General features: G+C 47.8%; 1 protein-coding gene across 2 annotated transcripts in view; it reads left to right on the top strand.

Moving 5' to 3' along the window:
• LOC134427620 (sphingosine-1-phosphate transporter SPNS2-like) overlaps positions 1-24,857 on the top strand; it is a 137,107-nt gene extending 112,250 nt beyond the window's left edge. The window contains exons 11-14 of one of the 2 annotated variants that reach the window (XR_010030207.1): positions 5,631-5,794; positions 6,349-6,431; positions 19,928-19,974; positions 21,936-24,857. Coding sequence is in view for 1 of the 2 variants with exons in the window: in XM_063173626.1 (XP_063029696.1) it covers positions 5,631-5,794; positions 19,928-19,970 (207 nt within the window). In the remaining variant the exon portion in view is untranslated. The remainder of the gene's footprint in view (positions 1-5,630; positions 5,795-6,348; positions 6,432-19,927; positions 19,975-21,935) is intronic. The other variant, XM_063173626.1, reaches the window with a different exon arrangement.
• The last annotated feature ends 1,141 nt before the right edge of the window (positions 24,858-25,998 follow it).

The following is a 25,998-nucleotide window of genomic DNA, read 5'->3' as shown; positions in this document are numbered from 1 at the left end:
GTTTTTTTCAGAGTTCTGTGCATCTGTCATGTCCATGACTTTGTTAGATGTTCAGGTTCTCAGTATTTTTGATAAATGTTTAATGTAGGTGAAAGTACCTCAGTAGAGAAAGCCCAGAAATCCAAAGCAGGTCATTGCTGCACTCGAGTATTTCAAGCTCTGTCTCATCTGCTCTGTCACTCCTCTGTGCACTGAAAACCTCCTTAAATAAATGTTTTCTTTGAGCTGCCAAGAATCCTGCATGCTCCCAAGCTGGGCAGATTTCATGGTGCTGAGCACCTTTCAGAATGTGTCCAGATTCTCTTCAACACAAGGATTCACTTTGCTTTTGTGGGATGTGCAGGCAGGGAAGGGGCCCATGCAGCCAGGAGAGGTGGGGATGGGGATTCTGCTAAAGGTTCTGTGCCCCAGACCTGTTTTTCCATGGGAATGGGGCACCCCCATCCATCCCACACCTTCACCTGCCTGGGTCATGGCAGTTCCTTCACATTCCCCATGCAGTGAGGCCTCTCTGTCTGGGATCAGAGAAAGACTGGTCTCAACTTACAAAATCCCTGGGCAGGGCAGACCAGAGAGAAAGGCAGTTTATGACTTGAGGAAAAGAGACTTTCAACCCTCTCCAGGGCAAATGGGGCAGATATTGCTCTGATGTACCAAATCCATGTCCTGGCACAGCAAGCAGCATCCCTATGGAGCATCTTCATTTACTGTAGCCTTTTTCAAGGCAGCACCATATATTCAATGCAGCTTGGTCATCCTGGGAGGGGGAAAATATCATTTAAAAAAAGTGGTTTACTTCCTCTTATTATAAAGTGTTCCTCATGCCATTTAGTGCAGTATAAACTCTTCTCCCCCAGGCCCAGCAAATTGTTTACTTTATAAAATCCCTCCTTTTTGCTTTCTCAGCTTCATTTTCATTCATAGTCCATTTTTTAAGAAAATTAAAGAAACCTTTCATATTCACTCTGACTTGAGAGTGGGTGGATCTCAAACCACTGTGGGGTTACAGGGAATACTGTGTTAAGGAACTGTACTGAAATGATCAGCCAGGGAGCAGGGAGAACCTGGCTTGTATCAAACTGGTAATCATGGAAATCACATATTTGTGCCAGAAAGACTCTTTTATGTAGCAGGATTTGTGCCCAAGCGGCAACATCAGAAACTTAGAGAAGCCAATTGCAGAGGAATTGAGATATTGACTCAGCAACAAGAGAGGAGGAAATGAAACAGTGATTTTGGAGATGTTGTTACCATTACACTGTGTAATTAATAAACCAGTTAATTTACCCACCCAGACTGTTCAGGAGAGACAGAGCATGGAATCCAGATGCCTTCCTTGGGCTCCAGCCCACCTTGGCACCTCCTGTCTCCAAGGCCTGCAGCCTGTTCCAAAGCACACACCACTCCTCCCAAGACAGTAATGAAGTTTCCCTTTGTTCCTCTGCTGTCTCCTGCACTCAGATGGAGACACAGGTGGGGATTTGGGGCTGGGATGGTGCCCACTGCAGCTGCACTGCTGCTTTCTCCAGAAAGCAGGAGCTGTCTGCAGCTGGACTCCATCCAGCTGAGCACACACTGTCCTGTTCTGCTGGGAAAGAGCCTCAAGCTGAGTTTATTCAGCAAAGTCAATCCTCTTGCTCTGAGCTCTGTGCTGCACAGCAAGGGAGGAGATGTGAATTTCACAGCTAGGTTGGTTGTTGGGAAGGATGGAAGTTTGACAAGAAAGTCTCATAGCTATGTGTGCTTAGCAGAAAGATTTTTAAATGTAGAGTCTGAAGAAGGAATAGAAATGGAAGCAAATTTTGATATAGAAGAAAATAATTGCTGAGCCAGTCTTACTGGATAACCAAGGAAGCAAAGGGTGTGTTAGTTAGAAGGGTTTTTATGGCTTAGAGCAAAGGATAAACCCACCCCAAACAAGATGATGTTTTTACCAAGCAGAAAGAGAGCGCAGGCAAACAAGCCTGCCCATGTTGCAAGTGGAAAAAAGGTCTCAGAATTTTCCCCTGCAAGAAAACTGAAACACAACTTCTAGCTTAAACTGTAATGTACTGACTCTTAGTGATTGGAGAACAGTAACATGAATATGATAATTACAGTAGTTATGACAGGCTATAGGTAGAAGTTAAGGTATAGATTGGTTCTACTGTATTAAGATGCTCAGCAAAGAAAAGTCTATAATGCATTGTAACCAAAAGAAAAGTCTATAATGCACTGTAACCTAAACTCAGGGTCTCCAGGCCTGCCTGCAGCTGGAGCTGGCAGCTGTGGGCACAGCTCTGTCACCCACAACCCTGCACTGCTGTAATACCTTGGATACAATAAACTGCATTTTCACTGCATCTCTCATTCAGGCTCTTACAGTTGGTATCAAAGATTTGTGATTAGACTGCAGAGCAGCAACAGGACTTCCCTCTGGATTTTCCACCCCCACGTTCTGCAGAGATGTTTTGAAGCTTTTTGGCACCTCCCAGCTGGAGGAACAAAGGGAGGAATCCCACACACGACTGCGTGCTGCAGAGCTGGCACCGGCCACGCGCAGCCCCCGCAGCTTGTTACTCATCTTAGAGAGAAGACACCAGAAATTATGCTTGGTTGGGTCCTGCCAAATCACAGTTGGCCAGCTCAGGATGCTGTCATGGCAAGGAAAACCCAAAATTGGCAGTACAGAGCAGAGCATTTGGCAAACGGTGTGTCATTCTTGGAGCCTGGGTCTGTAATTATGTCCTGTGTCCTCTTGAGAGGAGATGCCAAAGTTCCAGCCTTAGCAGGTGGTTTGGAACAAACTAACAGGGAGCAGTGACTGCTAACAGCAAAAATATATATTAAAAAATATATTTATATATATATAATAATATATATAAAAATATGGACCTGGTAAAATCCTAGAGTTTAGAGATGAAGACACTGGGGAGTGAATTATGTGGAACCTGGCTGAGGAAGCCCAGCAGGCTTGGTGGAAAGAATTATACCTTGAAAGGGAGGAAAGGCATGTTTTTCTAAACTGTGCATTTGCAGAATGTGTTTGGTTAAAAATGAAAAATACAGCAGATTTAATAATAACGTGATTTGTTGCTAGAAAAGGTCAACACAATTTGTTGCATTAGAAGGGAAGGTGTGAGACAAACTGCATTGGGAGATTTATCTTTTGGAGACTTTACACTTTCAAAGCTGTTTTTAGCCTAGAATGTCATGCCATCCATGGAGAAAGCAATCAGAACCACATGCATGGCTTTTCATCCTCTGCTGCTGACTTACCATGTCAATTTGTCAAGTGATTTATTATCTGGTCCTTTTAGAGAATAATTGTATCCATTCCCCAAAATGAAAAGTGCTTTAGGATGTCTAGATTTCTGCTTTAGAATATCCTCAGTTCTGGATATTGCAGTCTGACAGAGACATTGACTCGATGCCAAATTCTGGTTCATAATGAAGAGTAAGGGAAACGTTTGGAATTAAGGTGTGTGGATACAAAAGGGAATTAATGACCAGCTGATGTCCCTGAATGCAGAGCACATTCTGCTACTTTCCTGTGGTGCATCCTTTTCACACTCAAGTCTTGTTGCTGTTTTTAATAAATCTCTCTGGCTAATGGTCACTTTATTTTCCTTGAATCTCACATGAGAATTGTTTGCAACACTCTTGTTTTTCTTCGTGTGTTTTACACTGTGAATAAAGTTCTTTTTGAGAGGACTAGAACTCTTCTATATCCCAAGCACTGAAATGTTCTCCTCATCCTTTCTAGGGCAGGGAATGAAACAGAGAAATGAGGCTAAAACCCTTCAATTCTTCCTGTAGTTACACTCTTGCAGTGTTGATTCACTCCTCCTGTAGGGCAGGATGTGCTGAGGATGTGTCCACACTGAGACTCCAGTGCTCCAAAATCTCCCAAAATCTTCTTTGGAACCCCATGAGCATCATCCTCCTGAGACCTTCTGTTGGTCAGGCATCTCCTCACTCACATTTACCTTCCAGGTCACTGCAGAGCGTGAGCTGGTGATTTCTCCTGCATGTGACAGTTCTTCTTTCCACTGTCAAGATTTAAGCCTTGAATGTCACAACTTGCTTGTAGGTTGTGTTCGACTCCAACTTTTCCATTACCAGTGATGTGGCAGTTTTGAAGTTGCTGCACAAGCTTTGACTGTTTCTGGAGCTGATTTGTGTGTGTGCACAGCAGCAGGATTTTTTGTTCCAAATTCCCTGCAGTCTTTTGGTATAAATTAGTGTTTCTCCCCCAGCAAAAGGTCATGGATAAAAACAGAGCTGGACATTTAAATACCCAATGCCTTGAGACCCACCCCAACTGCTGCTACCTCTCTGTTGGATTTATGGAGAGTAAAATTGTTTGCTGGGCAGTAGATATTAAAATGTGGAAGTTTTAGCTACAGATATGCATTACATTTTAGTGAGTTCTAGCAAAAGCTTTTCATAACAAAGTAAATAGTGCTGTTGTGTGTCTCTGGTCCTTTGTGTAGGTGTAAATAATTTGTGTTTACTTTCACCTTATGATGCTTTTTGGTTGTCAGAAGGTGCAGATTGCCTTGATCCATTAATTTGGTGGTGTGCAGTGCCAGCACAGCCCCATGTCTGAGCCTGGGACAGAGCCATGTCTTGCACACAATTACACTTCAAGCTTGGGAGGTTGAAAGAAGGAATGAGCCCCATATACCTCAGACATGGGCATAAAGCCCCCAGGTTCCAATTATTTTTCTCCAAATCAGATGGGATCTGGTTTTTTTTTTTTTGTTCTTAGGAAAACATTTCCCCCTTCCCACTCAGTACACAGAAGTGGAATTAAATACCTCCCTTTGCTGAAAGGTAGATCAGGTGTGGGAGTGAGCAGGGCTTGACAGGAATTGCAGAAGATTGATCGCTGCCTCACCCCCTGAGCAGCCCCAGCAGGGCCCTGCTGGCTCCCCTGGGTGTTTGGGCAGAGCAGCAAGGTCAGACACCCACAGATGCTGTCACTGACTGCCTGAGAGCATGGAAAGGGCTGTGGGAATAATGTTAGATCAGGCCAGAAGAGTGACAGCCAGAGGAGAGCCCTGCCAAGCCTCAGTGTCACAGACATCTTTTATGAAAAATCCTTTCTTCAGGATTTTTCCTCCTGAGAAGCTGAGAGGCCTCAGGAACAAAATGTAAACATTGATTATCTGCTGCTGCTGTAGAATGCAACAGGTGGATTAGTCTATGTTAGTTGTTTCTAATTAATGGCCAATCACAGTCACCTGGCTCTGACTTTTTGTCTGAGACACAAGCCTTTTTTATAATTTTTTCTTTTCTATTGAAATCTTCTGAAATCCTTTCTTCTATTCTTTTAGTATAGTTTTAATATAATATATATCATAAAATAATAAATCAGCCTTCTGAAACATGGAGTGAAATCCTCATCTCTTCCCTCATCCTCAGGCCCCTGTGAACATGGTCACACCTCAGAGCAGAAATTGCCCAGGCTCCTGTGTGCAAAGATGAAGGGTGTGAGGGACATTCAGCTTGTGCTGAACACACTGTTCCATTTTAAAGCTCACACATGTTTGGTGGGTGGTTGTTTCAGGAGTTGTGTTCCCTTCACTCTCATGGTGTCTCTTTTTCATCTGTGTGACTCATTTTTTTTTGCTCCCCTCTCACAGATCTCCGACCTGATACGACAAAGCACAAAGGAGTCCCCAGTGTGGGAGTTCCTCAGCCTGGGTTATGCTCTCATGCTCTGCCCCTTCGTGATTGTCCTGGGAGGGATGTTCTTCCTGGCCACAGCCCTCTTCTTCCTCAGTGACCGAGCCAAAGCTGAGCAACAGTGAGTAGCCTGGCCATTGCCAACGGGGAGGCACCACAGCCTGTTTGCTCTCTTGAACCTTATGCTTGTACTCTTCCCCTGGCTTTGGCCCTTCCAGGTAAAGGATGTTGGGTTGTATGTTCAGAACCTGGGCTCAGCAGAGTGCATGAGGCTGCACGAAGCACAGGGGCTTGGGTCATGCTGGCTGGGCATCCTTTACACGCTTCTGCTCTGGTGGATCTCAGTTGTTGGCCACACGGCTCAGAGGGGAGCACAGGCCCCTCACGCCCTTGCCTGAGCATGTCACAGCCCAGGCTGTCCATGGTGAGGGGCTGCTGGGTGCTGGAGCTGGTGGAGTGTGAGGTGAGGAGCAGGAGGTGCTCCCCAGAGCTTGGTCAAGGCTGCACCCACCTGCCTCCATTCCCAGAGCCCCACTCACCACCTCTGCCAGCCAACACGAGGCAAGGAGGCAGCAAGCTGTGTGTGGGGACATGTGCACTCAAGGGTTGCTGTGATAAAGAGTCTTTCCCAGTCCCTTCTTGCAGCTTCATGAAAGAAAAGCAACTGTTTTTCAGTAAAGAAACCGATTCGGATCATCTCACGGTTGGCAACTACAGTAATTCAGAAGACGCTTCCACATGACATACAAACTTCTGGGGTTAGTCTCTTTCTCATCATTGTTGAAAAATAAGAGTTACTAACTATCTGTAATGTCATGCTCAGTATGTGGGTAGGTGACTAGTCTGGTGTTGGCTGTAAGTTGGCCTTTGCTTTTTTCCCCCTGGGGAATGGGAGCCTTGATTTACCTTAAGGAGAAGGGCCCTGGAATATCACTCCAGGTGTAGCAGAGGTGGAAGGAAAATTACATGCTTGGAGTTCACATAAGTGTGGGAACAGTTTGGGTGATACTTTCTGGCTCTCACTGTCTGATCAGATGGATGAAAGAGATTTGGAAGCAGTGCCACAGATGGTGCTGTGGCCCTGCAAGTGCAGTTCCACCCTCCTTTTACTAGCATACATAAACACCAAAGAAAGGAGAAGTTCCTCTATTTTTATTTATTAAACATTGTGGAAAAACAAGACCTCATGTCATAAGCCTGGGAAGTCCTACAGAGTTGAACTTCAGTGTGGCTTTGGGGACATCACATCCTGGTTTTGCCAGGATGTGTGTGCATGGTTTGTTATCTGCATACAAGGGTCTTAAATGGCAGGAAGGGAAGTTGGAGATTAGGTGTTAGGAAGGACTTCCTAAGGGAAAACAGAGGTAAATCCTACAGAAGACTATTTGGGTAAGACATGAAAGCTTTGCCTTGTTTCTGATGGCCTCCCTGGCATGGCATGAGGCAGGAAGGTGGGATCTGCTCTCCAGCCCTGTTTTGTGCCTGTGCTGTGCTTGTGCACATCAGCTGTCCATGCCAGTCCAGGCAGTGACCACCTGGAGACATGGCAAGATGAACAGAAGTTTCTGGATGCTCAGGGTGGTTTTTTTGCTGCAAGGAACCAAAAGTCCTACTTGGTGTCAGTGCAGCAGATGAAACCCCCTCTGTAGCATTTTCCTTTGCTCAGGGTGCTCACCTGATAATAGGAAAGCTTCAGGGCTTGTCTTTCCTGTGTTCAGAGAGGAGAGTGCTCATTCCACTTCTAGCTGTGGTGGTTTGTGTCCCTTTGCATCACATCTGCTGCCAGTGTGGCATGATGACACCTCAGGTGGTGAAGGAGGGGCTCAGGATTCAGACAGTGATGAGTCCCAGGTGACTCCCATTTTTCAGCATGTCAAGCCCACCTGTACCTTTATGCTGGGCAGGGCACTGTGGTTTCCAGCTGTTCTCAGCTCCAGTGCAGATCCCAAGGAATTGGGTTTGGTTCACTCAGGGGGCACCACAGGTCTCAGGCTGGTCACCAGCTGGGTGACTCTGCTGGGCTGCCAGCACTGCTGTGTCCCCCAGCTTTCACAGCAGTGTTAGTGTGGGAGGGAGATCACATCCACACCTCTAATGGCTCCTGCACAAAAGGGGTTATTCCTCTGTTGCTGTCTGCCCTTAGCAGCTTTGGTTGTACTCTGTCCACATCCAGAGCAACCAGCCTCCCAAACAGCCACTGCTCCATTCTTAGAAGAAAAACATTCAGGTTTCAAATCTGGTTTTGTTTCTCTTTCAGCATCATTCCCTTTCCTGACTCACATCTGTTCATGAATTTTTTATTAGTCAGTCACAAGTATTTTGTGTCGCAAACTGGGGAGAACAAGTGTCATAAATAATGGTTAACAAAATCATTTCCCTCAAGTGGCTCTTAGGAAGGCTACTCTTTCTGGGGTGTGCCCACTCCTATGTTAAAAATACACTGTGGCATCCTGCAGTGAGATTCCTGGAGTGCAGCTTCTCTCAAGTTATGAGAAGTGAGAGTGGAGTAAGAGAGAAGTAAGGCTGGAGGCTGTGGAGGGACCCTTGTGCAGCAGGGTCTGTGCTGCCAACCAGGCCCTGTCTGCCCCTCCAGCAGCTTCAGTGGCTCCTCAGAACTCTTGGGGCAGGATTTATTTGTTAGCATCTCCATGCTTGCCTGCGAGAGGAAGGGTAACAGCCTTTTGCTATTAGTGGATAAAAACCCCAGATCCACCATCCAGCTCCCACCTGCCAGTCCATCTGCCCTTGGCATCACACCCCATTGGCAGGGGCTGCTCTCTGCCCAGCCACTCCTCCCCTCCATCCCACCTTTTACTTGCTGGGTACAGAGGAATTGCTATTTCAGGCTGCCTTGTTTTCCCTGAGCAGCCAGCCCTGCTGCTCACACCACAGGAGCTGGGAGCTGGCTCTGCCAACAGAAATCAATTAACCTGCGGGAGCGGCGTCACCCGCCAGGGACTGCAGCCATCCATCACCGCCAGGCCAGGGCACAGGGCACAGGGCACTGGCACCACCCTCCAGTGCCCCCGCAGGGAGCAGAGGGCTGGAACACTGCTCTCACAGCCTCTGGAAGCTGAGCTGTCCCTGCTGTAGCTGCCACACTCCTGTGAAATGGCGTTCAGGGATTGATTGCTGGGATTTCTGAGTTTGTTTGTTTCTTTGTGTAACCGTCTCTGGGCATCTGCTTAGGAATAATTTCTTCTTCCAGGCAGGGCAGATACCAGGATAGCAACTCTTTCCTGTAAAGCTTCCTCCAGTTTCCACCCTGCTTCCTTTCCAAACAAGAATTTCCAGGCTTTCACACTACTTTTATCATTGCCACAATTCCTGGCATATTTTGTATTTTTTTAGCACAGGAATTCCAGTCAACAAGGCTGCTCACAAAGCACAAATGAAAAAAATTCTTTCCATAGAAATTGTTTTTTTAAAACAAAATTATTTTATTACCATTTTCATGCTGCTTCAGAAGTCTGACATCTTAAAGAGGCTTTTAGAAAATGTAGTACTAGCAGAGAACAGGATAGCACATCACTATAATAATCCAATAATTTTGGGGACTAGTTCTATAACACAAATTTAATCCCACCATTCCAAAGTGATAAGAGAGATAAAACAGTTAAGAATGGGTTCTATAAGAGGTCTTAGGCACTAGCAATGATAAATACTTCAATTGTTTTTTAAACAACTCAAGTACAATTCCTTCTGTGATATCACTTGACTATGTTGTTGTTTCTTTCCTGCTCTGCACCTCTGCAGAGGAGATTTAAAGCAGTTGTATTTTATTTCCAAACATCAGCACTCTGAACTGTAATTCTCTTACCTGCTTGAGGGATATTGGTGACACCCAAGCTAGATTTTACTCTCTGGAAGACAATAGAGTCTTGCCATGGCAGAGCCCTCTGGAGTGGATCAGAAATCTGATAATTGCACTTTCGTCCTCAGGCTCCACCCCAGGTACCTGTGCAGCCCTGCCAAGGAGCCATTTCCAAGGCTGGGAGCAGTCCAGGTTCTTCACTCCATGGAATTAAACACCCAGCACTGCTGAGGGCTGTGACTGTGGTTTGTGTCCATCCCTTCCTCACTCACAGTGTGGAGCACTGGGACAAACAAAGCTTCACCCTGCAGGGCTGCAGGGGAAAAGCCCACATTGGGGATTTGATAGAAGCTCCATCAATAATTAGAAAAAATGTGCAATTTTTTTTTTTTAATTAGGAAAAGGAATTCAAAAAAGTCCCTTTCCCAAGCTGTGACAGCTTTTGGGTACCAGGGATATAAATCACCATAATTAATGTGTATCAGGGTCCTTTCCTGGGCAGTGAGTGCAGTGATCCTGCAGCCCTGTCCCCAGCCATGGCCACTCCCAGCTGCTGCTGAGGGAAAACCAAATTCATCTGGATCCTTCCTGAAAAATCACCCTGAAAAAATATCCCAGGTGTGGGATACTCTACTCCTCAAAGGATTTTATTGTTTTAACTTCTTCTTTGTTTGGTTCGTTTTTTTAAACTCAACCCCCGGTTTTACACCTGGAAACATCAGATTTTCTGTTTTTTGCTTAGGATGGGTGTCCAGGTTTTACACCAGCTCAGTCCCTCTGTGCATGACAGAGGCTGGTATTTTTGCCAAGGACACAGCAATGCAGATCAGGCAGCAGGATGCAACTGCAGAGTGGATCCTGGTGCAGCCAGAGCAGGAGCAAACAGCTGCACTGCTGCAGATATTGAGAACAAAGGAATTCAGTCTTTAACCAGTGACCACTCAGCACCTGAGAGCCTGCAACCAGAATCGTTCACCCCTTTGTGTGCATAATAAGAATCAGGTTATTTAAACAACTCAAGGTATTTCTTTTCTTCTAAAATGAAAATTAAACATTTAATAAGAAAAAAAATTACTCATAACACCTTTGATCTGATGTGGAAGCTCTTGCTGAGTAGAAGTGCTGGTGGACATTTCATTTTAAAACCAGTGTGTACAAACACTAGAAAAAAATCCTCTTTACAGAAGAGATAGCAAAATCCACAAAAAAAAACCATCCCTAGTCCAGACATTTCTGGTGTCTTAAACATGGCACATCTTCAAATTGCATTACAGGAAAAATGAGAATAATCCATTTTCAGGCTCTTTCTTCTGCCTCCTATCAGGCTTATTTTTAGCCTTTTGCAGAACTGGATATAAAATTATCTCCCAGTTCTATTGCAGCAATTTGAAAGTGTCTGACCTTATTTTTGCTTTGCAGATTCTATTATGTGGGACAGGGGAAGGACTCACAGAGTTGTCAAACCTCCCTGTCTCTCATTTTTCTGTGGCAGCAGCTGGGGACAGAAGGTGACCTGGTGTTGTTGCCATTAAGCATTTCCCAGGTATTGAGGTGGCAGCTGGCTGGTGCTGAGTGTGCTCCATTCTGGTGCTTTGCATTGCCAAAAAGAACATTCCTTCTCTGAAAAATCCTGGAGCTGTATCACAGAGGGTTTTATGGGATGCTGGACACTTATTTTAGAGAGTTGTGTCGGTGCTGCATTGAGGCAGAGTTTGGATTTGAGGATTTCAGGAGCTGCAGGTGGATTTTACCAACTCCCAAAAAAGGAGTTTTGAGAACAGTTTGCTCACTGCTGATACCCAGCTGCTTATGGGGAGGAATATCATTGCTTCATTTGTTTTGACTTTACAAAAGAACAATAATTAAACATTTCCTACAGTGGGAGAAACTCACAATGCTTTTTTAGCCCGGATAAGACATTGCTGGCCTTTGAAGCCACATGAATTTACAACAAAAAGCCTGGATTAAATGCAGAGGGTCTGTGGTGATGGGAGGAGAGAGGCAAGGAGTGAGTTTGAGTATCTGACAGTGGCAGGATAACAACTCACAGACTGCAGATGAACAAGATTGGACTGTTAGATGGTTTATATGGAATCTGTGGTAGGAATGCAAAGGGAGAGGTGGTGAAAATGTAAGTGGTTCTGTTATTGGTTGGAAAAGCTCCTTGTAGAGCTGTTGGTTTCTCACCTGTTTACTGGCCACGTTTGTAACTCCATAAACAGCTAGCAAAACCAAGAATGTAACAACTGGGAACCTGAATTTTAAATGCTGCTGAGCTGGGAGCTGCTGGTGCTATGCAGATGGAAATTGGTCTAATATAGAGCAATTGCTGATTTGTTGTGCCACTTCAGCCAGCCTGTGGCTTTCCTGCAGGTTGGGTAGGAGGTGGCAAAGGTCAGTGTGGGTTCTCACAGGCAGTTTGAGCTCAGCTGTGGTCCTGACAGGGTGTTTGAAAGGCTCTGTCAGAGTTCAGCATTGGCAGCAGCAGCTTTGCTTTAGCCCAGGCAGAAGGATGGGGCAGCTGGTTCTGCTCTGGGACCCCCTGAGCTGTGGAAGGGGCTGTGGGCAGAGCTCTGGGATCTCCAAACCACCCATTCCCCAGCAGACTGACTTTCCCAGGTTCATCCCCTGTGCCACAGAAAGGAAAACAATATCCCTACACTATTCCCAGCTCCTCAGTGCTCTCCCACAGCAGGAATGGAACCTCTCCATGTGCCTCGTGCTGTAGGAAAGCCAAAGCTCACTCTTCCAGGAGCTCCAGATCAAGAACTGTGTGGGAGTCCTCCTGCTGTCTTGGCTGCTGACTCTCTGCTGTGAGCCCCAGGAATTCAGAGGTTGTCCCTGGAGTGCTCATGAGCTGTAAATCAGGATTGGAGGCACCTTCCCACAGGGGGCAAGGGGCACTGAAATCATCTGCTACCAATGGACCCAGCATGTCAGTTGGCACTGGCATGGCAAGGGAGGATTCTTGGCATACAGGAGGGAGTTTGCCATGCAGGAGGAGATTTTAAGTTCCCACTGAGACAGATCCTTTGCTAAGGCTGCCCTGGCACAGAGACAAAATCTGATCAGATCCCACGCAGGTGACTGGAGCTCTGAGCAGAAGGCAGCAGCCTTCCAAGCAAGAAACAATCTCTGACACAAGGAAATGGAAGGAATCATGAAAAATTCAGCCTTGCTGGTTCCTGATGGCAGAGCATTTTGCAAAGGTATTTGCTTTTATGAGCAGCAGTGACCTCTCTTTATGCAGCAGTCTGCAAGGCAGATCCTGTGCCTGTGGGTGTGTTAGAGCAATTTACTGTGGTTGGGTCCTTGACCTGGGCCAGGCTTTAACCCCTCACAGCCACTCCAGAGTATTGGGAGAATTGGAAGGCTGAGAGGTGGAAAACTTGCGGGTTGAGTCCAGTTTAATAGGGAAAGCAAAAGCTGCACCACAAACAAAGCAAAACAAACCAAGGAATTCACTCCCCAGTTGCCATGGCAGGTGGGAGTTCAGCCATCCCCCAGGAGGGCAGGGCCCCTTTAGACACAAATTACATGAAGAACAAACACCTTCACTCCAAACATGCTCCTTTCCTCCTGCTTCCCCCACTTTATATACTGAGCACAGAGTCACAGGGTGTGGAATATCAGTTTGGGTCTCCTGTCCTGGCTCTGTCTCCTCCCATGGACACCCAATTCCTCACCAGCATGGCAGGACAAGGAGCAGAAAAGGCCTTGGATCCATGCAAGCCCTGTTCAGGAATAACAAAAACATCTCTGTATAATCACCCATGTTCAGCACAAAACCAAAACACAACCCCACTCCAGACCCTGGGAGGAAAATTCAATTAAATCTACTCCAGCCAAAGCCAGCACAGGCCCAGTGACATCTTTTAGAGAAACAGGGACAAACTGTTGGAGTGTTATCTCCAGTGATTCAGTAAGGAGTGTCTTAAGTGCTCTGGCATGGTGATTCCCAAAGTTTCTGCCAAAATGGGGATTGCCAGGACTGTAACAGTGGAGTGGAATGGATGGATGTTTCCTTGAGGCCCCCAGGCCAGCTTGGACAGGGCTTGGAGCAGCCTGGGCTGCTGGAATGTGTCCCTGCCCATGGCAGGGGTTGGAATGAGAGGATCTTCAAGGTCCCTTTCACCCCAACCCCTTCCATGGTTGTGTTATTTCCCACACCTGGTAGCTCAGTGGTGAAAAGAGCTGCAGCATGAGCAGTTATTTTGGAGGATAAGTATGTTTTTAATCAAGTGCCATCAGGATGTTCTACAGGATTTTCTATTTTAAGATTTAATTCGTTCTTATCTGCTTTTTATGTCATGTTTTCTCCCCCTTGCCATCCAATCATTCAATCAAAAGTGAGGCACTCCACTGCCTCTTTTCTCCATTATTTCAGAGGACATAATTGCATGTTGTTACACACATCTTCCATGGCACTAAAACCCTCCACCTCAATTCTGAGCCCATCAACATCTGGCAGAATTATCCTTCCAGAGACAGACTCAGGCACAAAGTTCCACAACCCACATCTTCACAGATTTCAGGGGTCTGTGGCAGAAAACCCCCAAAGATTGGTGAGCTCTGGAGCTCATTTCCATCCAGGTCCTTGGGACCCTGATTGCTGCTGTAAACTGCTCATCTTCACATCTGTTCTGCTGCCTGGGAAAATAGCAGGAAAGGTTATTGATTTTTCCTTTATGCCAGTTTTCTCCTCAGTAAAGATGTGTGAAAGAGGAAAAAATGAAGTTGACCCATGTTTCTGCCTCTGGAGACAAATCTGCACCTGGATTAAATGAACAGATGGAAAATACTGACAGTCTGTGCAGCTTTGAGGGGCTGAACCAAGTAGAGGGGAAAACATATTTGCTGTACATGACTATCATATTTTGTTTACTAAACCCACTGACATGCAGGATGAAAAGGGGATTTGAGCCAATTCATTTCTTCAGTGCAGCTGGAGGAGCCCCTGTCCCCAGCAGAGAGACAGACTGTGACCCTGCAGTGACAGAGCAGAGGGAAGGGCAGGGCACAGGCAGCTCCTGTGTGAGCCTGGGATGGAGAGCACAGAGCCCCTGGAATGAGGGCACAGACAGAGCAGCCACAGTGAGCACTGCTCCTGCTCCAAAGCAAACCCCTCCTGGGCCAGATTGCTGCCTGAATTTGGTTAGAGTTCTCTCAGCATCCTTTTCCTGCAGCAAACTGGCCTCAGCTCCATCAACAGCCCGTTCCTGCAGGCTGGATAACCTGTCAGATGCATCAGGAAGCTCAGTGCTTGGACTATTTTTAACAGTGCCATCCTGTCCTTGTGCCACTGACTGGGAGCTCCAGGCTGATGGATCACTGTTGCTCTCCTTCCCTTTCAGTCACTGTCCCCAGCTCCAGCCTGCTTGGAGCCTGAAGTTCTGCAGGAATTCATGTTCCCAATCACATCTTGTCCCAGAACTCCTGACTCCGCCCTCAGAGCAGCTTGAGGTCAGTCAGAGCAGGAGCTGCTCTCTGGGAGCAACCCTTGATGCTGCTGTTCTTGCTGAAGGCACCAGCTCAGAGTGAGGGTTCATGTTCTGCAGCTTTTCTGGGGAGGATTGGAGGCTGTGGCAGCTTGTTCAGCATCCCAGGGGAGCTGCTGTGGAGCAGGGAGCCAAATCCATCTCCTTCCAGCTGCAGGTGAAAATGGGAACTGTGCTTAGCTACTGCAGGCAGCACTGGCTAACCCAGCTCCTGCTGCACTGAGGGGCAGAGGAGGCACACACTGGAACTGGAGTGCCCACCCTGCTGGGTTTGCTCCTCCTGAAGTGTCTGCTGGAAAGGTGGGGCAGGACTGGCACCAGTGTTTGCACTCAGGGTGTGGCAGAGTCAGCTGAGACATCTCTGGTTTGTTTTGGCTTCTGCAGTGAGCAAAACAGGGAGAGAACAGCTGTGGCTTTGGTTGTTCCAGGGGCTGCTCCAGCTCTCCTGCTCCATAACTCCTGCAGCAGTTCTCTGCAGGAATTAGAGATAACAGCAGCAGCAGTGCAAGTCCCTTCTGTGTTCATGGATGAGTTACTAAAATTCACTCTTACAGCGGGTGTGGAGCTACCAGTGACCATTCTTGGCCTCTGTTTTCCTTGTCCAGTCTCAGGCAGCAGCATCAGCTCTGAATGCTGCTGTTTCAGTGGCTGGAATTTCAGCCTGCTGCATCTGGCTGGGCTGCTCATCATCCCTGAGGCACAGCTGGAGGGTGATGCTGCTCTGATGCAAAAACCACCCTTTAACTGGCTGCATTTGAAAATAGATTTGGTTTTCATAGATGAAGGCCATAAAATCTCCTTACCTTTCAAGGATGTCTGGCCATGAACTTTTCATCACCTAAAATTTCATGTTTTAATGTGTTTACAAGGCTTTTTGGAGATATTTTTAACCTCCCAACATCTGAGGAAGTTCAGACAGGAGAATCTGCTGGGAGCTGCCATTAGTGACTGGTCTCCAGTGTCCCTTCCTAAAGCACTGCTTCAGACAGGCACTTGATGGCACATTGCAGCAGAAACACACAATTCTCTCCACTGAAATTAAGGACAAAGATCCTTAATCACTGGCAGGAATTGCTACCAAGTCCAGTGGTCCAGCTGCCCCTGTAGCCCCTGTGTTTCTGTCTGCTGAATGAGGTCCAGCTCAACAACTCAACACTAAAAAACTCCTGCTCAATAACTCAAAAACTGATTTATTTTCAGTCTAGAAGGACCCTACCAGAGCATTTTATTATTGGCTGTAAAAATTAAGTGATGTTAAGTACAGCAGGCTGTAAAAACCAGGACAACATTTCCTAATGTCCTTCTCAAATACAAAAGCCAGAGTCTGGCTTGTGTAGATAGCAAGAAAACTGAGCTTTGGGAAAGCTGCAGGATCCTGAAACACAGGTGGTGTTTAACTTAGGCATGAAAGTTGACATGAACCAGGCTGGCAGCATTCCCAAAAGCCTCTCTTGGAGCCTTGGGCCCGGCACCCTGAGGTGTGTCCTCCTTCCTGGCACCCTGGCTGGAGCTCAGGGACAGAGGTGGCACATCCCTGGAGCTGAGCAGGAGCCACACATCCCACGGTGCTCTCACAGCTGGGCAGGGCCAGCTGGGCTCTGCCCTCGCTGCCCAGGAGGAGCACAAGGTTCTTGCTCTGGGTGTTGGCAGCAGGAATCCTTTCAAACCCCTGGGAGGGCTGGCTGCACGACAACCTGTAATCTGCATTAGCTGCTGGCCTGGGGTAGCCAAGAGGGCCAATGCCATCCTGGCCAGTATCAGAAATGGAGTGGCCAGCAGGAGCAGGGAGGTCATTCTTCCCCTGTACTCGGCACTGGTGAGGCCTCACTTGGAGTATTGTATCCAGTTCTGGGCCCCTCACTTCAGGAGGGACATCGAGCTACTTGAGCGTGTCCAGAGGAGAGCAACGAAACTAATAAGGGGCTTGGAACACAAGCCATACGAAGAGCGACTGAGGGAGCTGGGGTTGTTCAGCCTGGAGAAAAGGAGACTCAGGGGCGACCTCATCACTCTCTACAACTTCCTGAAGGGTGCCTGTGGTGAGCTGGGGGTCGGCCTCTTTCTCCGGGCAACAACAGACAGAACAAGAGGACACAGTCTCGAGCTGCGTCAAACGAGATGTAAGTTAGAAGTAAGAAGGAAATACTTCACAGAAAGAGTGGTCAGATACTGGAATCATTTACCCAGTGAGGTGGTAGAGGCATCATCCCTTGAAGAATTCAAAAAAAGACTGGATGTGGCACTTGCTGCCATGATCTAGTAGAACAGTTAGAACATGGGCTGGACTAGATGATCTTATAGGTCTCTTCCAGTCTTGAAATTCTGTGATTCTGTGTGAAGGCACCTGGAGAATAATCCTGCCCAGTTCCTGAAATAGAGCATGGCTGACCTGTGAAAGATCCTGGCCAGTCATCTGTTATCTTAAATTGGCTCTCTTGTCCTCTTGCAGGTCTCTGAGCGGCCGAGGTGCAGTGAAATTAGATCCATTTTACGTGGCATAAATATTTAACAGCTCTAGAGCATGTAGTTTCATATTAAACAGACAGTCTTATAAATACTTCAGAATTATAGGTGCTGTCACAGTACATGGAAATGACTTGATAGGATCTAGGAGAAATATTTAGGTTTGACAGGAGAGGAAGTGATGGAGTTAGAGAGAATCAGCCACATTTTTAACTGCTAGAGGAGTCCCTAAAAAAAACCCAAAAAAGTTGTACAGCTTCTGTTCTTGAAAGGCAGTCTGGGTGAGTTTCCTCCTCCTCCTCCAGAAATAACAGACTGGTTCCCACCCTACTCTCTTCAAGGAATGAAAACATTCATAATCTTAAAAAAACACTGCAGAGCAAACAGAACAATTTGGGAGCCAATGCTCAGTGATCCATTCAGTGTGGGATTATCGTTATTAGAAAGGCAAGTGGTACTTAATGAGGGATTTAGATGCTCTTGAGCCTTGTTATTTTAAGCCCATGTACTACAGTTTGCCACCTAAGAGAGTTTAAAATTTATTATTTGTAGATTTGCTTTTAAAAAAATAAACAAAATCCCACCTGACCCATGAACTGAGCCCCACTGCCACTGGTTGTGGCAGTGACCAGTGAAGCACAGGGCTTCAGAGGGACTGAGGAGGCACTGTCCCAAATCTGGAACTATTTCAGTTCTCTCTCCTGTCCACCATCTTCCTGTGTGATCCCTGAAAGTCATTTCTCTCCCCAGCAGGTTCACAAGTCACGTGCAGTTTAATTTCCCATCAAATCTTCAAAAAACATTTCAGGATTAGCCCCTGCAGGCCTCTGTTCCCATCGTGAAACAGAGATAAAGCAGAACTTGAGAGAAACGTGTTAAAATAAAAGGGTGGTATATTTTATCCCATAGGAGGCTGAACTGTTATTCAAGCAGGAAAGTTGTGTCTATTTCCAGTTGTGTCAGCAATGCAGGTCCATGATAAAGTCATGGCAAAACTGACTTTATAGATTCTGTGTTCTCTAAGAATATGGAATGATGTGCCAAGGGACAGGACTTTCAAACATTATGGCTCACTCAAACCTCTGGAGTTTCAGTGTTCTCTGATAGTTTTGTGACATTCCATAGCTTGCTTCGTACTTTAGAATTTGGCTGTAGCATGCCCAGGTAGTTTTCTCTGATGTATTCTGCACAATTCCAATGTTCAATACAATGTGATCTCCAGTGCACTCGGGTTACCAAGAATGGGACTTGTAGGAAGAAACTTGGGCCAGCTCCTCCTCCTCCTCCTCCTCTGAAGAGCAAGAGAGCCAGCAGCTGCCCCAGCCCCTTTGGGGTTTTTTTCCCCAGCCCAAATCTCCCCTTATCTCTGCCTTTCTCAGAGAAGCCCCCAGGTAAAAAGAGAGAGCAGGAGAGAGCAGCCAGCTGGAGCCCTCCCCTCAGCTGTGGGCACTTCTTTTGCCTCTCTGAAATACCTGGTTGTTATTGTCTCTTAGCAACACATATAGCAGAAAATTCTTTTAGAGAAATAAACAAAAAGAGAAGTCCTAAACCCCAACACCGGCACAGCCAACCTCCCCTGGTAGGTGGAGACTCTCCCTTTGTAACTCAGATTTGTTTATGCTGCTGCTGCCCCAGTAGAGGCAGAGAGCCCTCAGGTAAAGCACTCACAGCCACGTCAGGGCAGGTCTGTGGGTGTGCTGGGGGTTTCCCAGTGTTGTGGTAATCCAGGTGTTCCCACTGAGGTCCAAAGGCTTTGGAGTGTGAGGATGTCGCCTCTGAGAGCTCACACAGGGCCCTGCTGTGTGCCACTGTCAAAGGCAGTAACAAGAACAGCACGGGAGGGGATGGGAGAGGAGCTGCTGCTGAGGAAGGTTGGATTGTCCAGGGCATGTTCTGCAAGGGCAAGCAGCAGGGGTGAGGGATGGCCTTGGCAGGAGTATTGCTGCTGTCCCTGTGTCCCTCAGAGCAGGCAGGAGCTCTCCCCTCACTGTCCGTCGGGACAGCTCCTGCCTGGTGGCACAGCAGTCCCTGCCACACGCTGCCCATCACCCAGAGCAGTGCCTGGAACAGCAGCAGGACTTCAGGAGCTGCAAACTGAAAGACAACTCAATTTTCCTTAGTTTTTATCAGTGATGACTGTTTACATCTGTGCTGTCAGGCTGAAGGACACCAACAGCCACTGTGCAATCTTGTATTGGCTTAGGGAAATTGTAGCTACCTGGATGCCTTTGGGACCTTCCCAAATCCTTGTCAGTTGGTGCCAGCAATGTTATTTGGCATGTTCCAGCACTGCTGTCAGGCACCCCTGTGTGACAAGGTTTTACCTTCATACCATTGTGCAGGACAGTTTTTAATGTCCCGCTTCTTTAGACACTGTTAAGCAACCAAAACCTGGATCTACCAGGCTGGTATGTTATTAGGAATCCATTTCTTTGCTAATTGCAGCTCTCACACAACACTTCTGTTTTCTCTCCACCAGGGTGAATCAGCTTGTGATGCCACCAGCCTCTGTGAAAGTCTGAGATGGTGAGTGACCCAAACCAAGCTACAAACCCCTGCCAGCCCATCTCTTTCCTTATCAATTGCAGAGAAGTTTCCTTAGCCAGCTCTGGTTGCGCTTTTGCCACCCTCAGCCCAAAGCAGAGCAAATCAGGAACAGGGAAACCAGGGGTCAGCTCAAATGTCCTTTGTGGTATCGAGTTGCTTCCAGAACCTGGTGTTCCCTTCTTTGAGCAGAAAAGCCCATGTGTTACCCACGTCCCTTGACCAGTGTGACTGTGCCAGGCCAGAACTGAAAACCTTTTGGTGTTCACAAAACCTCCTGCTGCCCTGCTCGGGGTCAAACATGGGCTGCTACCCAAACACCATTTCTGGCACAGTCCAGGTTTTCTGCAGAAAGTGTTTCAGGCAGCACCTGACCCTGTCCCCTCTGCAACCCTTGGAGCCAGGGTGACACCTCTGAGCCAGAGGGACCAGGGCCTGTCCCCTGCCTGCTGCCCACCCTGTCCCTTGTGTCCCTGCTGCCCTTATCACTGCCCCGCAGCCACAGCGCTGCTGCCTGGAGCTGCCACAAGTGATAAACACTTCCCAGCATTTTACTGCAGCCAAAATTAATTAAAGCAAGTTTTTGAAGAGGAGATTTCTTTCCCATAAATTAAACGCATTGAAAGACTAATCAGAAAATCAGAACTCAATAAGACACTTCAGAATGGCCTTTTGAGGGAAAAGATTTCATGCAATCTCTAGCACAGCAGATGTGGTATTTCCACAGAGAGGAGGGGATTTGGACATGGGGCTGCCTGGAGTTTGCAGGCTCTGTATTCACCAACAGCAGCTTTTGGATAAAGTTGGAGGAGTTTATTTTAAAATGCCATCAACAAATCTGGGAGGAAATCCTTGGTGCTGTTATTGAAACTTGGCTTACAGACCAGTGGCTTACAAACCACACTACCTGTGTCCTGGGCACACCAAGGTTTTTCACTGCACTTCCCTCTTTTTTGGTCCAGTCTTATACAGCTTGAAAGAAACCAGGGCACCATCATAGGGGAATTTTCCTGTAATCCAGCAACCACTAATTTTTAAGGTCAGGGGCGATTTCCTGCATAACATGGAGCCCAGGCCCTCTCACAGGAAATCCTGCAGTGAGAGCACTGGTTATCCTTGCCCCATTATCTGGGACAGCAGTTGGCTGCTGGAGAGGCCACACAGAGGTACCTCAGCAGTGAGAGAGGTGCTGACATGGCCCTGAGGCCAGCATGGGCACAGGCAGTGCCTGCCCTGCCGTGCCAGCAGCACCTGAGCTGGGCCCTCCAGGGGACAGCTGTTTCTAAAATGACAATTCAAGGCACAAGGCAGCCCCTCTTTAGGGGTGTCAGAAGCAGTCTACAGGGACAGAGCCTGTCCTGGGCTGCCTCAGCCCACAGCAGGAGCAGTTGTGCCTGCACAGGGCACACAGCTGCTGGTCACCTCCTGCAGGGGCTGGGCCAGGGTCACAGTGCCTCTGTTCCATTCCAAATGGCCTCAGCACATGCCCAGGGGCAGGCTGTGCCAACCCCCTGCTTGCACAGACACCGGGGTCTCTGTCATGGTTTGACAGAGTGCAATGCCAGTGCACCCATGAAAATATATTCTCCTTAATGTCTGCTGTGAGATGTGACCAGAAATGGAGCAAGGCAGGCTCCAGCTTAGGAATAAAGGAAAGAACTTTATTAACTTACAATATAAACGAGGTCTGACCTCTTTCATGGACCAGAACCAAGAGAGAGTTCCCCTGGGAGTTCTCTGCTTTTAACCCCCTGTGTTCCCAGAGGTGTATCCATGTCCTCAGTGGCCACACCAGGTGCCAACATTCAAATCTGAGCACCCATTGGTTTCACCACAGCCTCCAAACAATCTCACTTCCTTTTCAAACCAGGCCAGTCTCTTAGCTGGCCCCAGCAATGCATCCCTGCAGCTTCCCCAGTAACTCCTCTGTTCCCTGTTTGCAGCTGCCAGTGAAGGCCGGGACACGTGGACTCCTGCTCCCACCACACCAGTCTCAACCTGGAACCCTCCTGTGCTGGGTGCCAGTGGATCCTTCAGCTCCACACCACAGAGGGGGTCTCCATCTCTCCATCCCTCTCTCCAGCCTGCAGGGTCAGGCCCAGGAGATGAGCAGGGCAGCTGGGAATGTGGAAACTTCTGGAACACAAGGACATTCAGGGGTCCCCTGAGCATGGACACCAGCTGTCCACTGGACCCAGAAAAAGCTGCCCAAGTGAGCAACTGTAGATTGTGTAAATGGTTTTAGTTGTAGCCAATGAAGTCCACATTGTGGGGCAGCTGGTGTCCTATGGAATGCTGCTGCTCTGCCAGCACTCCCACTCCCACAGACTGCACTAGTTGAGGACCTGTTCTGTACATCACCTTTTCTTTGACACTGAAGGCTTGATTCAGATTATTATTTTTTATTTAAATATGTTATAAGAAGCTTTATATCTGCTGGAGACATTAGATGAGATATATATATATATATATATATACTTAGATAAATTTTTTATTTAAACATTTGAAATCTGGAGCTGCCTGTGCAACCATAGCAGACATGAATAACGTCCACAGCTCTCCTCATCTCAGTGCCCAGGTGCCAGGGCCTGCAAGGGCACCACAGGAAAACTCCAAGTGGCTGACCCACCTGTCACTGAGACTGAGCAATGGGACAGAGGAGAGACTTTCACTGCACTGGGTGTGCTGGTGGTTGTCACAGAAAGGCCCAGAAGAACGTTGGACAGAAATCCCTACAGGCTCTAAAGTTTTCCATATGCTAAATTCAGCCTTCCTAGGAGGTTCACAGGCTTCTAAAATACCAAAATCCAGCTGGCTGAATGGCTGCACCTTGGGCCTGGGAGTGCAATACTGCTGTGCCAGTGACCTCGTGCTTTGTTTACATGATACCATATCAGACTGTCAATGCTAATTCTCCCTGCCAATATCCCAGAGCAGGAGGCTGGCACTGCCTTCAGAGCAGTGCTTGCTCCTGCTCACCCAGCCTGAGCTGGCACTGGGCTGTACCTGTAGCTGTTCCTGTACAGAGGTGCCTTTGAGAGCTGTCAGACAAGGCCAGTGCTGAACTGGGTTGGACTCCAGTGCAGGAGCTGTCGTGGTGCCACCCATGGAGTCTGGTTCCTGGACCTGCAGGAGCCAGAGCTGTGCTGTGTCAGCTGGATGGGGCAGGAAGGGGAGCACAGCTCCTGAAGAGGGCCAGGCTGCCACAGGAAGGGCCCTTGGGGTCCAGGGAGGAATAAATGAGCTCAGGAAATGTCAGAGCAGAACCAGCTGTGAGTTAGGGCTGGAGCTGCTGTCCTGGCTGTGCCAGAAGATCTCTCAGGCACAGCAAGGGGCTGTTAGCAAACCTGGGTTTGTCTCTCCTTCCCTGCAGGATGTGCTGGACCTGCAGCACAGCTCTGCAGCAGAGATGGTTCCAGTGCCAGGTGCTCACCCCATGGCAAATCCCTGCCAGGCTGGGGATTCCTGTGATCCCCTGAGCCCTCCCTCCTCCCAGAGCTCACAGGACTCCTCTGCAAGGGTTCTGTCACCTGGAATCCCTTAACAAGAGCTCCAAGAGTTGGCTAAAGAGCCAGAGCCAGAAGTGTTCCTCTAGTGCCTGAGCAAGCAGGTGCTAGAAACAACAAAGCAAAGCAGATCCCAACAATGCTTCACTTCCTACCTCGTGCCACTATTTACACTCAGAGGGGAAACACAGCAGCTGTAGTCTGGGAGCCAAACTCTTGGCTTTAAAGGCACATGAATTTCTGATTCCCATTAAGAAATTCCTTTTTAAGCTGTTTAAAAGGAAACAAAAAGCAACCCAACAATCAGTCATTTCATCTCAGAGACCAAAGAAGATTAACCACATTTTCTAAATTGCTTTTCTGATAGGCTCTCTGTTGTGTAGCATTTATTGTCAACAAAATGGAACATTTCTGCTAAGGTTCAGAGATTAAGAATTCTCCTTAAACTTAATTCTCAGGAGTCAGCAATGAAAAGGGAACTGAAGTGCTCTGTAATGTCACTGGCAATCCTTGTTTGTGACAGGCTCCAGTCCCTGCTGCTTTTATCCTTTGTGCACATGAAGGAAATGCTGTAGATGCTGTTTGAACAAGGACAGAGGGAAGGGAGCAAAGGAGTGCGAATGAGCCCTGCCTTCCCCAAGGGATCCCTGAATCCCTGCTCCCACGTGTTCCAGGCTGAGGCAGGGAGGCTCAGGCTCCTCAGACCCTTGCTGCCTTCAGCAGGGCCTGTGCAGTGTCCAGAGGCTCCAGGGAGGCTCCAGCTCCCCTCAGTTAACCACAGGGGTTTTCTTCTACCCCACTCCATAAAGGGGATTTGTTTAAAGCATCAACACCCCCAGCTGATCCTGCACTGGCAGTCGGGTGGTTGGTACAGGGTGGGACACTGAGGCAGTGGCACCTGCCCAGAGAAGCAAGAGAATGACCCAGAAGGCAGCAAGTGCCACCCCAAGGGGCTCCTGCTGCCACCACCCCAGAGCAGGTCTGGGTGGCCCCAGGAGCCTCTCCCCTTAAGTCAGGGTGACTGAACCCCAAAAATGTCCCCAGAAATGTCTGGCTGTGCTCTGGGAAGCAGAGTTCTCCCAAGCTCCACCCCAAATGCTTCTTCTCTTCTCCATTGGCTTTATTGTCTGGCAAACCAGCACTTACAATCACTTTTACTACGTGATGTATGGGAGTATTAGTGAATTTTCTTGTTATACAAGGGAGGAGTATAAAATAGTTTTCTGATTTCTTTCAGAAGCAAATGACTATTTTATTTTTTAAGAGCAATTGATTGTGAATCTCAGAGTATAAAAAAAAAAAAGATAAGCCAAATATATACCTTTATGTAAATTAAGAAATAAAAGTATTTAAAATGTACCCCCTGGCTCCTTTTCTCGTGTCACCTCTTGGCTGTGGTCCCTGGGATGAGGATGCTCCAAGCTCTAGGGCTGCCAAGAAGTTCCCAGGACACCAGCCTGCCTGGGGTTTGTGGAGAGGTAGCACCAGGAGCAGGGAGGGTGGTGGATTTCATTTCAGGCTCCCATTCCCCAGAGCTGGGGAAGGGCTCAGTGTGGGCCTGGCACAGGTGGGGTCCCCTCCAGCCCCACTCAGCCCCTCTCAGCCCAACAGAGGAGCTGGTGATGGACTGATGGAAATGGGTCAGTGCTCATGGGCTGGGAGCTCAGGAAGGCAGGAAATGATGCCCAGGTGGTGCCACAGTCAAGGCTGCCCTTCTCCAGTGACCCCACAGCAGCCACGGCCCCCGAGCTCACAGGGTAAAGGAAGAGGGGCTGGTCCTGCTGCACCGGGAGCAGCTCAGCCTCGGGTGTCTGAGCCTCCCCCGAGCAGCTGGGCCAGCCTCCACAGCAGGGCCTCCCTCCAGAGTCCTCCTCCAGCACAGGGCAGGGTCCAAGCCGGGAGACCACAAAAGCAAAGGCTCTGTCACTTAAAACACCCATCCCTGATGGCCTTTTGTCAGTGCCTCTCGGGGCTTTCAGCCTAATCATTCTTGTAAATGACTTGATTAAGAATAATTGCTTAAATCCTGATGTTCCAGCAGATAGATAAGCTTTGAAGCTCAGCAGCTTTAGCTTCCATCCATCAACTACTGCTAAGAAGAGTGTGCTGTGCACGCTGGGTTTGGATCAGGGCCATACCCGTGTGTGTGTGTGTGTGTATGTGTGCATTATGTGTGTGTATTGTATGTGTGTGTGTGTGTGTGTGTGTTATGTGTGTGTTGTGTGTATGTGTGTGTGTTATGTGTGTGTGTGTATGTGTGTGTGTGTGTGTGTGTGTGTGTTGTGTGTGTGTGTGTGTATGTGTGTGTGTGTGTTATGTGTGTGTGTGTATGTGTGTGTATGTGTGTGTGTATTATGTGTGTGTGTTATGTGTGTTGTGTATGTGTGTGTGTGTTATGTGTGTGTGTGTTATGTGTGTGTTGTGTGTGTTATGTGTGTGTGTGTTATGTGTGTGTGTGTTATGTGTGTGTGTGTGTGTGTGCATTATGTGTGTGTGTGTA

Source organism: Melospiza melodia, chromosome 21 (assembly GCF_035770615.1).
Source record: "Melospiza melodia melodia isolate bMelMel2 chromosome 21, bMelMel2.pri, whole genome shotgun sequence".
NCBI classification, from domain to species: Eukaryota; Metazoa; Chordata; class Aves; order Passeriformes; family Passerellidae; genus Melospiza; species Melospiza melodia.
This window is presented reverse-complemented; position numbering and strand designations above follow the sequence as displayed.